At 35.7% G+C, this 12413-nt stretch overlaps 1 protein-coding gene across 10 annotated transcripts in view; it reads left to right on the top strand.

The window, feature by feature from the left end:
• Positions 1 to 12413, top strand: part of COL19A1 (collagen type XIX alpha 1 chain) — a 189340-nt gene that overhangs the window by 157233 nt on the left and 19694 nt on the right. For all 10 annotated transcript variants that reach the window (XM_065835269.2, XM_071806921.1, XM_065835270.2 and 7 more), the window contains 9 exons: positions 953 to 994; positions 2028 to 2081; positions 2914 to 2967; positions 6038 to 6091; positions 7041 to 7094; positions 8429 to 8473; positions 10224 to 10274; positions 10353 to 10397; positions 11389 to 11415. In XM_065835269.2, the coding sequence (XP_065691341.2) occupies positions 953 to 994; positions 2028 to 2081; positions 2914 to 2967; positions 6038 to 6091; positions 7041 to 7094; positions 8429 to 8473; positions 10224 to 10274; positions 10353 to 10397; positions 11389 to 11415 (426 nt within the window). The remainder of the gene's footprint in view (positions 1 to 952; positions 995 to 2027; positions 2082 to 2913; positions 2968 to 6037; positions 6092 to 7040; positions 7095 to 8428; positions 8474 to 10223; positions 10275 to 10352; positions 10398 to 11388; positions 11416 to 12413) is intronic.

Here is a 12413-nt window from a genome sequence, read left to right as displayed (position 1 = left end):
TAGGTGGCTGTGTCTCACCCTAGAAAACTTCTCAACTTGCTTTCAAAGGTGATGATGCTACCCTGCAAATGAACTCCTGACCACCCTTATGTTAAGTATTTTCAGCAGTGCTTCTCTTGAGCTGATATTTGACAGGAGTTTCTACCAACCAACAGTTTTTCTAATATGCTACAAAGTGCTTATATTTTATTTTTATTCTTGAAGATGAAAATGAATGAAACAGACTGAACAAAACCAGTCGTGTCTAATATGATAGTATGCCCAGGGCTATTTTTGCTTTAGCAATTACAATAAGAAGAAATGAGCATTGGTAAGTGAAGAGTCCATTTGTGAGTGAAGATGATGATAACCAGTTCAATCAGTTTTTACAGGGAATCTTTAAATAGAAGTTTAATGGCAGCACTTGGAAATCTAAGATGTATTGCAGTAGAGTGTAAACCTATTGATTGAGCTTTGAATGAGCTTTTGTAGATTATTGCCAGTATCTGAGCTAGTTTATCAAAGTTAGCTTTGTCATCTCTGCAATTCATGCTACAGTTCACAGTAGAGTCAACGCCTAGGAGAAATCAGAAGGAAAACAATTGAAGATAATTGGGTGAGAATAGTTTGTGAGGCCTTTCAATAGTGATAAGTAGTTGCTGGTTTGCTACAAAAACAAGATATTATTTTTATTTTAAAGTGAAATTTACTGTGTTCTGGAGTTATGCTGTTATCCTGACTTAAGAAACTTACTTGAAATTGTGACAAAGAATTATGTTGTTAGGTTGGATAGACAGCGATATTTCATATTTGAAACCCTGAGGGTTTTTGAGTTTTCATGATAAAATAGCTTCAATCAATACATATGTAATCAGCTATGTGTCTAACAATATCAACTTTAGAAGCATTGAGAACCCATCAGAATTTGTAGTGTTGTGTAAAACATTAACTACAGCTGCTTTTTTATTTTCAGATTGCACTGCCACTCCTGGGAGACATGGGTGCTATACTGAAGGTAAATATTTTCAGAGGTTAAATATCTTTGTTTATTATAAGCATGCTTTTTAAACAAAAAATATGCACTTGAAAGCTTCTATAGGTTCTATTCTGACTTACTTGGCTAGCCTAAAATAGTGAGGTTTTGTTGATTCGTGTTTTTAAAAAATAATCAAGAGGTGTGTTTTATAGAGATTTTACAAAACAGTGTTTGAATGATGCATGAGGGACTAGCCAGCAAGTGCCTGTACAACACATCCTGTTCACAGTGTGAATCGCTAAAAGTCTACCCCACTCTCTGCTTCACTTTTTAGCATTAATATTGGTAATATACTAAATGAGAAAAATAGTCTAGAATTTCTAAAGTATTAATTTGGGAAAACATTTGAAGTGATCTGCTGTATTCTGAAATGAAAAGTGTGCTCGGGAGGATTTCAATATGAAAAGCACACATCATTTCTGAGGAGAGAGATTATCCTATTCTACTGTCTTTTATTAATACATGTTCTGAGAGTTTATTGACTTTCTCATTCTCAAATTTGATTTCTTTTAGGTCTGTCTTTGAACTTTTCCCTTGTTCTTTCTTTTTGTAATTGTCTTCTCTTTCTCCTGTACATGCTCTTCTACCTCTTTGTCAATTTTCTCTCTTACTGATTCTTTATGCTTCATTCTTAATTTCTCTGTGTTTTGTGGTTAGCACTTATATAAGGTTGTAATGTAGATAGAAAATGCTTCTCTCAACAAAGCAGGAATCATTTACTTAAAAATAACTATAGATTTGAAGCTGGCAAGAGTAACAAGTAACGTTTATGAGTCCTCTCAAAATGAAGCTAAATATTTGCTAGCATGGTTCAAGTACAGCATGCGAGAGATGGGGAAGGGAACAAGGAAGGATATCTGAACAGATATGTTGTGTAGAAGAGAGAAAGGACTGAAGGGGTAAAATGAAGGGAAGGTCACAAAATCAGAAAGGAGACCGTCTGCAGAGATCTGACTAGTGCCCGTGTCACAAAAATGGTTATTTATCACTTTGCTTTGTTTCTATTCCTCAGGGTGATCCTGGCACAAGAGGTCCTCCAGGCATCCCTGGTAGAGAAGGGCCCAAGGTAAGTTTTGAAGAGAGCACCTTACATTGTTTTGCTGCTTGTTAAAATTAAAAGGCCAGACTCTCACCTCTGACAGTCTTGACTTTTTTTGTTTGATTCCTATCACTATAGCATCTGAGCAGCCTAAAGGTACAAACCATTTTTATAGTTCAGCTCCCTTCCCATGTCAGTTTGCCTTTCCCAAAAGTAAGTGAAATAGCCCATGCTGAATCCCAAGCCAGGGTTGTTCTTCTGTGCCTTTGTCAGCTAAAGCTAGCTCAGATTCCACTGTCCAGTATTGCATTGCCATCTATAGGCCCATTTTAGATGAGTCAGTCATGCAAGAATCCCGTGGTGAAGAAGCAAATTTCCTGCGTCTCCCATGAGTCTGCACCAGCTGGACCACCCTGTGCCTTTGCACCGTGTTCCCATTGGAGTAAAGCAGCTGTTTCTCTGGGACTCAAAGTTTTGTTGACGTCCATCAAACTTCTCTTTCATTGCAACTGGATCAAATGCCATGCGGTTTGGCGTACAGATATCTCCTATAGTTGAACGTAATTCCATGGAAGTGTACTTTCTCCGTTTGGACAAGTATTTAAGGTCGTTGGTAGTAATAAGATGTCTCCATCAGGCCTTTTGGCTAATTTGCCTGCTGGGTAAAAAACACTTACTTCCTTTTTTTCTATTTTGAAGCATATTTTAAAGCTTTCAGGTTTTTCTTCTGTTTTAGGCACTATAGCTGTAAGGGCTTCATGGTAGCATATATTAAATATGGTTCATAAAATGCCCTACAGAACATAAAATTCATTGTTCTCTAATAGAATGTATTTGTTTGAATGTTACATTTTCATAGGGAAGTAAAGGCGAACGTGGATTTCCTGGGCTTGCTGGAGAGAAGGGCGATGAGGTAAAATTACTTCATTTCCATAGCAGTTGCATTCATATCTGAACCTGAATAAAGATCTAGACTGAGAATGAAATGCACAGAGTGTTATTCAGTTTTTTAAAACCGTTGATAGAGTCATGTAGTGCTATAAATAGCCCTCGATTCTGAATTTTGTCTGAGGATTTTTGCTCATTTGTATATTTTAAAGCCTCATATACATCTAAATGCCAATTTTTAAGAGTGTAGACTAGAGCAATGAATAGGCAAATGCCAAATATTTTCACAAAATACTTCATGTTTTATAATGCATTTGCTTTAATAATGTTAGTTCACCTTTAGAATTCACTTTCAAAAACATTCCATTAGGCAAATACTCTGATGGGAATGGCCATAGCAACAATTACTGTTATGTGGAAGCTGGAAAATGTTTGAAGAGACTGAATTTAAAATATTTGCAGTATTTATATCATATAATGCATTCTTAGAGTTATTTTTATGTCATTATGGAGAAGAAAAAAAAAAGCCACGTGAGTCGTGGTGCTGAATCCAAAATAGTTGCTATGGCTAGCTTTCATTTTAAATGGAAATCCTTGCAGTTAACAGTTCAAGAGCAGTCAGAAAAACCAGTCAGAGAAGAAGAAGCTGTGAAGAAGATGAATCTAAGCAAATAAATGAATTTCCTAGCAACTTTAGCTGACTGAAGGCATTAAAATAAGTAGTCTATTATGAAATCTTTTGTGAATACTCCAAAATCCCAAAATACTTAACTGACACTGTTAAATATGTACTACTCTCTTGTAATTTGTAAATTTCTGGCTACAAGAGAAAGCACCTGGAAAATATGACAAGAATTTAGAGTTTATTGATTGAGGGTTTCATAATACTTTATGAACATTTTACATTTCTTTGGCACTAAGGCCATATTATAGTAAGAATTTTCAAACAGTGGTAGAATTAGAATAATTTTTAAAAAATTCTGTGTTCATCAGGGTCCTTGGCTTCCAGATCTAAAGTTATATGAGGAAAAAAAAAAAAAATGTGGTAAAAGCATTAGATATGTATTCCTGCAACTGCTTTTCCCCACAATTTAACAGATTGTCAGTCTAAAGTATCATGCTTAATTTCCCTCTTGTTTTCACATAATCTACAGAGCTCATTACATCTTTGCTTCTTAAAAGCAAATACCTTCTGAGTCTAGATTTAGATTTTATACCCTAAAAGGACAGGGCAGCCATAAGCAAAGCCCAAGCAGAAATTTACTTGAAAAATAAACGGGAAAAGTAACACATCCTTCCTGTGCCCTATAAGGTACCTCTGCAATTCAACCCCAGCAGTCTGAGACATTCATGAAACAGTTTCAACAATTCAGTTACTATTTAACTGCTGAGAATGGAGAGATATTAGAGGCAATTAAGAAGGTGATAAGGAAAAGGCAGGATTACAACTGGCAGTTAGGGATTTTTTAAAGGAGTCTAGAGTAAATTAGTTCTATTTTGTTTTTAATCGATTCAATGGGGTGCTGTGTTGTAAGTTAGCTATTCACATGCTGCTTCACTGTTTGATAGCTGGTTAGCTGCTTTAGCTCTTATATTTTCAGTGTCTAGCAGCAGTTTTTCATTATGACATTATAAGGGTGCAAGTGAATTTATTTTCAGAAACACATATGAAAGAGTTTGCAGAGCTTGAAAGTCACCCTTTTTACAAATGTACAAATTTTAAAAGAACACATTTATTTTCTTTTTTATGTTTTGGATAGCATGGGAGTGAGAAGAGAGACCAAGAAGCCCACTGGAATTTCTTTGAAATAGGCTTATTAACTTCCGTGTGCTTTTGAATAGCCCTTAATCTTTGTTGAAGCTTAGTTCTCTTCCTTTTTAAAACATTCCTTTTTTTTCAGGGGAGGATTTTTCTATTTTTCTGATATCAGTAATAAGAATTACAGAAAATGTTCCTTTGGCTTCATATTCATTTTTCAGGTGGCTGTACTGTCAGAGTAAAATAATCCAAAAAGATCAAAGAACATTTTAGCAGTTGGATTGACACCCTGAAAAGCTGCAGAGGTGCATCCATATCCTCTGTGTGTAGGAGCAAAAATGGGAAATCAACATCTCTCTCCATCTCCACATCTTTCCTGATTTATTTCTGTCTGAAGCTTTTTCCCTCAGTCTCTCTCTCAGAGCCCCTGTTTCAGGCCTCCTCACCTCTGTGGTTTTCTAGACTACCCCTCTTAGCCAAGCCTTCTTAAACGCTGAATGTAACATGAGAAATATGGCATTTCTGAGGTGATTCCTCTTGTTGGAGGATAGGTACCCTGTGCAGATAACATGAATCACTTCTGAGAGGGACCTATTTCCCTTCTTGGATTATAGGGAGAACGAAGAGCTATTAGCTGTCATTAGTATTTGAGTTTGACATGTCTAATATTGTGCCTAAACCTGGTGTGGCAAAAACTTCAGTGACGTGCAGGCTCATCTCAAATCCTACCTGTATCCACTGTAGTAAGTTGCACACCTCTATGGTTTAGTGAGTGTATACCAGAATACATTGTTTTCCCAGCAATCAAATAGAATAAGAGCAGGAAAGCAGGTCATTACATACAATTTAAAACGTTATGTTCTTTTATCAAAAAAGCAAAATCTATAAATCCGGTAGAAATCATCATTGCATTTAGATAGCATCCAGTAACATTGATAAGTCTGAATAGATGTCTTCTCTTCTCACCAAATAAACAAACAAAAAACACACCACATTTTACTGATGGAAAATTAATCTCAAAGGAAAAACCCAGATGTCATGTTCTTATCTGCACAACAAAAGCCAAAAAGATATGCAGGACATAAGCTAACAATATGAAACGCTGAAGGACAAATCTTTATCAGTCAAGCAAGAAATTGTCTCCAACCTTGTTCAATGATAATCTCTTCCCTGCATGGTGGTTTGTTTGTTTTTTTTCATTCCTGAAAATAATGTCAAGAGTTCAGATGAAAATGCATTTTACTATGGTCACAATACTACTGGATACACTGAATATATAATAAGTAATTTTTGAGGTGTGAGAAAGGAAACAGACATATGCTCTTTTAATTTCCAGGGCCTTCAAGGTGCTCCTGGACTGCCAGGTGTGCCAGGACCCAGTGGACCATCTGTGAGTGTGTGGGGTCACCTCTAATCTAATCTGTCTCTGCAGAGGTTGCTATAACTGTCTAGTAAAACTTTGCATTCTTTGTTTCTTGTCCTTTCTTTTGGCTTTTAAGAGAGTAATAATAAAATCTTACCTCTGCTGGCTCTAATAAAATAAACTATGTTGTGAGTTGATGTTACTGAAAATACTGTCATTGTCTGGGATCAAAGTTTATATAACTTAAATGGGTTTGGAGTTTTGGTATTACTAGAAACTCTGTGAGTTTACATGATTTATGATGTGCAGACTTGCAGTTTATTATGTATTTTTACCAAAGTTACAGTAATAATGTTAGTAATAAAAATCTAAAAATAATTCCAGCTAGACATTCTGAAAACATTTAATGCTTAAAACAAGTAACCCCTTGGTTTCACAATAAAAAAAAAAAGCTATGGGAATAAGCCGATAATATTTAAAGTCTCCGAAAAATATAATTTAAAATGTTGGTATTTCTGGGGAAACTCCTCTTGGAAATGTTTTTAAATTTTATTTTCTACATACTGGATAGGATCATATTAATTACAATGATCATTATTCATTCCTAGGCTGATGACAGTAGTACTGCTTCCCTTCTTTCAAAAATTTTAACACATTTAGGAAGTTTAATGTGTAATGTGTAAACTGGCATTTTAGCAGTAAAGCATAATTCTTAGCAGTATCCAGAGGTCAATACATTTAGTCTGCCAAGGTGAAAATGCAACCACAACACAAACACAGGTTTTACCCTTCAAAGGGCTTATCAAAAGGACACAGCTGTTGTATCAAACAGAAGAGAAATATTTAAAACTGGAAGAGAAGCATGATTACGTTTAAATGACCTTCAAAAATACACGTTTTAAAAAGTAAACTGCAATGGCAAACTACTGTATTTCGTTGTTTCTTAACTAATGTATTCTGATACTGTGTTATGCAGGGAGTCACAGGAAGACCTGGACACCCCGGTCCAGCAGGGTCAAAAGGCGAAAAGGTATCATGTCTTTTTAGTCTTGGTAAAGATCTGTGAAAGTTTTGCAGTCCCATTGCGCTCCTATGTTTTGGGGTTTTTTAACATAGAGTGCAAGTAAGAACTTGATGTACATTTTCAAACAACTTTTTATTTGTGTCTTAATATAAGTACTTTCCTTAAATAATGCCCTACAAATGGATTTATATTTCGAAGCGTGGTCCTTGTGTATGCAAGTTGCAGAGAATGTTCTTTAAGTATGACATATTAGATAAAATGTAGGAAATGGAAAATACTTCTGTGAAATAGTACATGACTAGCTACTACTTGCTCTGCTTCTCATTCTTTTACCAGTATTTTAGTCAAAAGTAATTGCATACTTTCCAAGTGCATCACAGGTACTGAAAGTTAGTGAGTACAAGTTATTTTGCAAAAAAAAGTGTAAGCTTCCTTTATATTTGATTAAAAGTGTTATAGCAGTGCTTTTTATCAATGTTTTATGTGCTCTTTTATCAGGCATTTGATATTATCTGTTATAGCTAAGAGGTCAAATTCATTTCTTGGGCACCTAAGATCAGTGAAATACAGCAGCCACAAACGGTGTTTGCTGCAAAATACTTTCTGGGGCAAGTTCTCCATTTTGTATATGAGTACAGGTCTCTGAAGTTTGTTTTGGCTTTAGCCTGGAATTTTTCCAGGCATAGTGCTAGAACAAAAGGAAATGACCTCAAGTTGTGCCGGGGAAGGTTACATTGGATATTAGGATATTAGGAAAAATGTATTCACCAAAAGGGTTGTCAGGCATTGGAAGAGGCTGCCCAGGGAGTGGTTGAGCCACCATCCCTGGAGATGTTTAAAAGACTCAGAGATTAGGTTCTTAGGGACAGGGTTTAGTGCCAGAGTTAGGTTATGATTGGACTCAATGATCTTGAAGGTCTGTTCCAATCAAAATTATTATATGATTCTAAAATTATACAAAACATTAAATGAATGTTAAATTTTATCTGCCAGGTGCTCAGAAATTTATATTAACAAGTCTTTTTTTTTTTTTCTTCCTCTCCCTTCTGGTATTGGTGAAGTGTTTCCCAACCCATGTCACCACTACTGTTTTGCACAAGGAAGTTACTACACATAAAGCATCAAGTAACTAACAAAACAAAAAAATAGTATAAAGCAATGATTAATAATTTGCCTAAAGCTTAAGCAGGAGCTGGGCAGGAGAATTTATTCTTGACATTACCAGCTCACACTGACTCTGTCTCTTGTTTATTGTCATTACGGTCATTATAGCTTGGGTATGGAATAGATCTGGACATCAGTTACAGTAAATGAATTATATGAATCTCTTGCTGTACTAGGGTAGTGAAGGTTCTCCTGGGAAACCTGGACCACCTGGACCTCCGGTGAGACGTCTTGTTTCATATTTTGGATGTTATATTAGGAAAAAATATACCTATGAATAAAATATAAGGTAATATAAAGAACTGGCTGTCTGTCTAACACATATTAATAGTACAGGAAGATAACAATGTCTTTTTGCAAAAGTTCAACATATTGCTTTTTTTCTTATGATTCGTTGCTAAATTCCAGACTAAAGCCATCCTAGAAACCTGGTCAAATGAGTTACTCTGATAACATTGGCTACCAAGGCTAATTTAGGCAACTTGAGCACCTGAGATCAGGGTACTCTGGAATCACACAAACTAAGGAAAGTCCATGGAGCTCAATGAACTCCAAATTAACTGAAATAGTAGCTAACACAAAATTGATTATGGAGAATTAATATCTGGAGAGCCTTACAATCCCTAACTATGTCCTTGGAAATGACATCCCTAACCATAACCCAAGAAGCTCCTCTGATTCTTGCCTTAGTTCAGGCAGAGCTTTGGTTCTAAAATCTAACCATAGCCTAATGTTCTCTGCCTACTCCAGCCAAAACTGTAACCTGCTTATATCCTTACTCCAGGAAAATTCATTCTCTTCTGCCCCAAACCTAACCCTGGAGATGACTCTCCATCTAGCTTGGAGGACTAAACATTTTTCAGTCCTTGCTTAACAGTTCTATAAATTCAAACCATATCCCTAGCCCAGGAAATTCTCTTAAGCAATGGCTTATTTTGAATAAGGACATATTAAGAATCTCAGAATTGTGGCATGAGGATACCCGTGAGAAGGACTCTAGCAGGGTACGAGTTCCATAGTAGTGACAGAATAACTGGCTACATCTGTCACTTTCTGTTGCAGCATGAGCTTTCTGCAACACTCAGGATTTAGCAATTAAATAAATCTAAGAGCAATAATAAAATAAAACTTACTGTGTATTTGTTTGTGTTATTTGTGTGTGTGATGAGAGTAGAAATTTTTAAAGTTTTTAGAATCTCAGAGAATTTGCTACTGGAAGCACATTGCAGTTTTTTTGAGTTGAGAAGGCTGCCTGCACCTTTTGGTTTTCATTTTAGTCATTTTACTTATATGTTTTGTAGACATTGGTACAGGAAGAATGGCTAACATCTGTATTTACTAATTCCACTTTAAATATTAACTGACTTCAATTAGAAAACATCTAGATATCTTTTCAGAACAAGAATTTAATTCATTCATAAATTGAATGCATTTATGTAATCTAAGCAATTTGTAGTTTATAAATCATCGGGCCTAACATAAGTTGGCAATTCAGCCACTGAGTTTTATGAAACAGATTTCTTTTGAATTCTTTACTGTCTTAGAAGTGAAATGTGAGTATTAATTTAGAGTTATAGTTCAAGCCTTCTTGTTCTCAAAGCACTTCAGTCTTAACATTAGATGCTTCCCAGTTTTCAGTTTAGCATAAATTTTCAAAAGGGCATGAAAGTAAAATGCCCGTGCCCTTCTTTGCTCATATCAATTGACCAACCACTCATAAATATTATACCAGGGTATAAAAATGTAACATACACTGAGATTTACAGGTTTCTGGTTTCATAATTCAAGAAAAGTCCCAAGCTGCATTGCTATGCAACTTAAATTCTTACTGAAATGTCTGCAATCTTTGAAAAATTGATCCAGAATGAAAATGATACCACAGCTTTGCTGAGCTACGAGACTTGAACAGCTCAAGAGTTTTGCATTTATACTTCATAGTTGTGACATTTACTTCATTTTTATGTTTTAAAGGGTATGCCTTACAATGAAAGAAACGGAATGAGCAGCTTATATAAACTCCAGGTATTTCACTTTGATGTTAATATTTTTCAATTAATGCCTAATTTTGGCCCAACTAAAGTTTTAAACTTGCTTTCACAGGGAGGTGTGAGTGTTGCTAGTTATCCAGGTCCACCAGGACCTCCGGTAAGTATTTAATAGGAACATAATTTCTAATAGTTAATCAACATAGTAGCAGAGGGATTGGTTAGTTGCATGTAGTTTTGGTGAGTGGTGTGGAATTTCTTTTTTCTATGTGAACAATAGAAAAGATAAGGATATGCTATATCTATATATATGATATAGATATAGATATGATATATGTATATCTATAGGTATATAGTAAATTATAAAGTATGTGATTTTACATGTTTATCAAGCACTATAGACCATTTTGGAGAGTAGTTTATTTTGATTTAATTATTTCACAATAAGACTATACTAAATAGCAAGTAAAGGCTGCAAAAATGTTTCATAACTTGGTATTGTACTCTTCAGTGAAAGTATCCTCATATCTTTAAACGTATAATATAATCTTTACGGTTAGTGATGGCATAGTTTTGTAGTGAATTAAATTTGGTGCTCAAGCATTCTGATCCCTGTTCTGTCACTGATGTACTGTGTGTAGCTACAGTGCAGAACAATGTATAAAACCAAGATTTATGTAATGTCAGTAATACAGGCTGGTTTCGTTCCATACTGCACAGAGCAGATGCAGCACCTTGCAGCTGGACACTGTTGCTTTGGTTCTGTGGAGCCAAAGACGCTGTGAGTTAGGTCCTCCTCCTTGTTGGTGTCATAGGCAGCTGCTACTGTTTTAGGATGACTGCCATTTTGGCAACCTTGTTAAACTGTTGTAGTCATCAGTGAGGATTTTGTCTTTAGGTTATATGCTGTTTGTGGTTATGGACTCACACCAGACCACACAGCTGTCTCTCTGTATATATTCTGGAATAGCAAAACAAAACCTGAATATTACTAAGATTTTATACAGAATTAACCAGCTGAGAGAGCTGGATTTAATACTAATTCTAAAGGCACTGCATTACTGATTACGGTGCAGTAATCCAAGAAAAATACCATACTGTTGTGTAATTCCTTTTTTTAAATGTGTTTCTGCTGCTTCATTGCTTTGCAGGGTCCAAAAGGAGATCCTGGCACAGTGGTATGTACATATTTTTTGGTCATGATAGAGATTCCCCAATTAGTTTAACAGATGATCCTAATCACAAGAGTCTATTAATGTACTTTAGCAGTAGCTTACATCCTGCAGAACTGGTATATTGGAAAAATCTTTTCAATTGCCAGACTTGCAGATCTTGTGATTTTTGATAAAAAGTTCTAAGCGATAATATAATAAATGAACATAGTATTAACTCCTTGTGGATTCATCTCTGCTGAGCTGTCCCTGGCTATATTTAAAAATACAGAATGTGTACTGTAAGAAATAAAGTCCTCACTTGGTACAGGCCTATAAGAAATAAACATAGAAAATACCTTAAGACCTAATAGGCTGTTCTCAAAATTAAATTTGAAACTGATGAGGGAGAAGGGACAACGTGCTACATCTTGCTAACTAGTAACAACTAGAAATTGATATCTTAGTTTTAAATGGCATGGTGAGTTTAACTGAGAATTGCTGAAGTACTGGAATTGTTGTCTGTCGTTTACATCTCTGTGGTAAATGATCTGTCTATTTTCTTAGAAAAGAAAATATAATTACTTGAAGGACCTCCCCACTCTACACGTTAAACTGATTTCTCCAGTGGAGCAGTGTTTTCTGGTTTTCAACTTGAAAACAACAGAGGGTCCTACTCTGTGTGTCCCTTGTTGCAGAGTAAGATTTGTTTAGGGAACAGAGCTCTCTTCTGAAACAATATGTCTGGAAAGTCACACAGAATTGGTTGGAGGTTGGTTCTCTGGTTGACAGCGTGTGCTTACATCCTGGGGCTCCACCACCCAGAGGTGGTTTAGAGCTCACCTTGGCTTGTAAGAACACTGGAGGCAGCCTTCTGGATTATGTTCTTCGTCAAAATTAAAACCGATAATCCAAATATTCAGTGCCTTTGGGCAAAGCTTAATTTGCAAATCACTAAAACAGGGCATAACAAAATCTGTTCACATAGTAACTGGTTAGCTGTTTTACTAATCTCAAGTTAAACA

This window comes from Patagioenas fasciata, chromosome 3, assembly GCF_037038585.1.
Source record: "Patagioenas fasciata isolate bPatFas1 chromosome 3, bPatFas1.hap1, whole genome shotgun sequence".
In the NCBI taxonomy this organism is placed as follows: Eukaryota; Metazoa; Chordata; class Aves; order Columbiformes; family Columbidae; genus Patagioenas; species Patagioenas fasciata.
The sequence above is the reverse complement of the archived record's forward strand: the minus strand, read 5'-3'. Positions and strand labels throughout refer to the sequence as shown.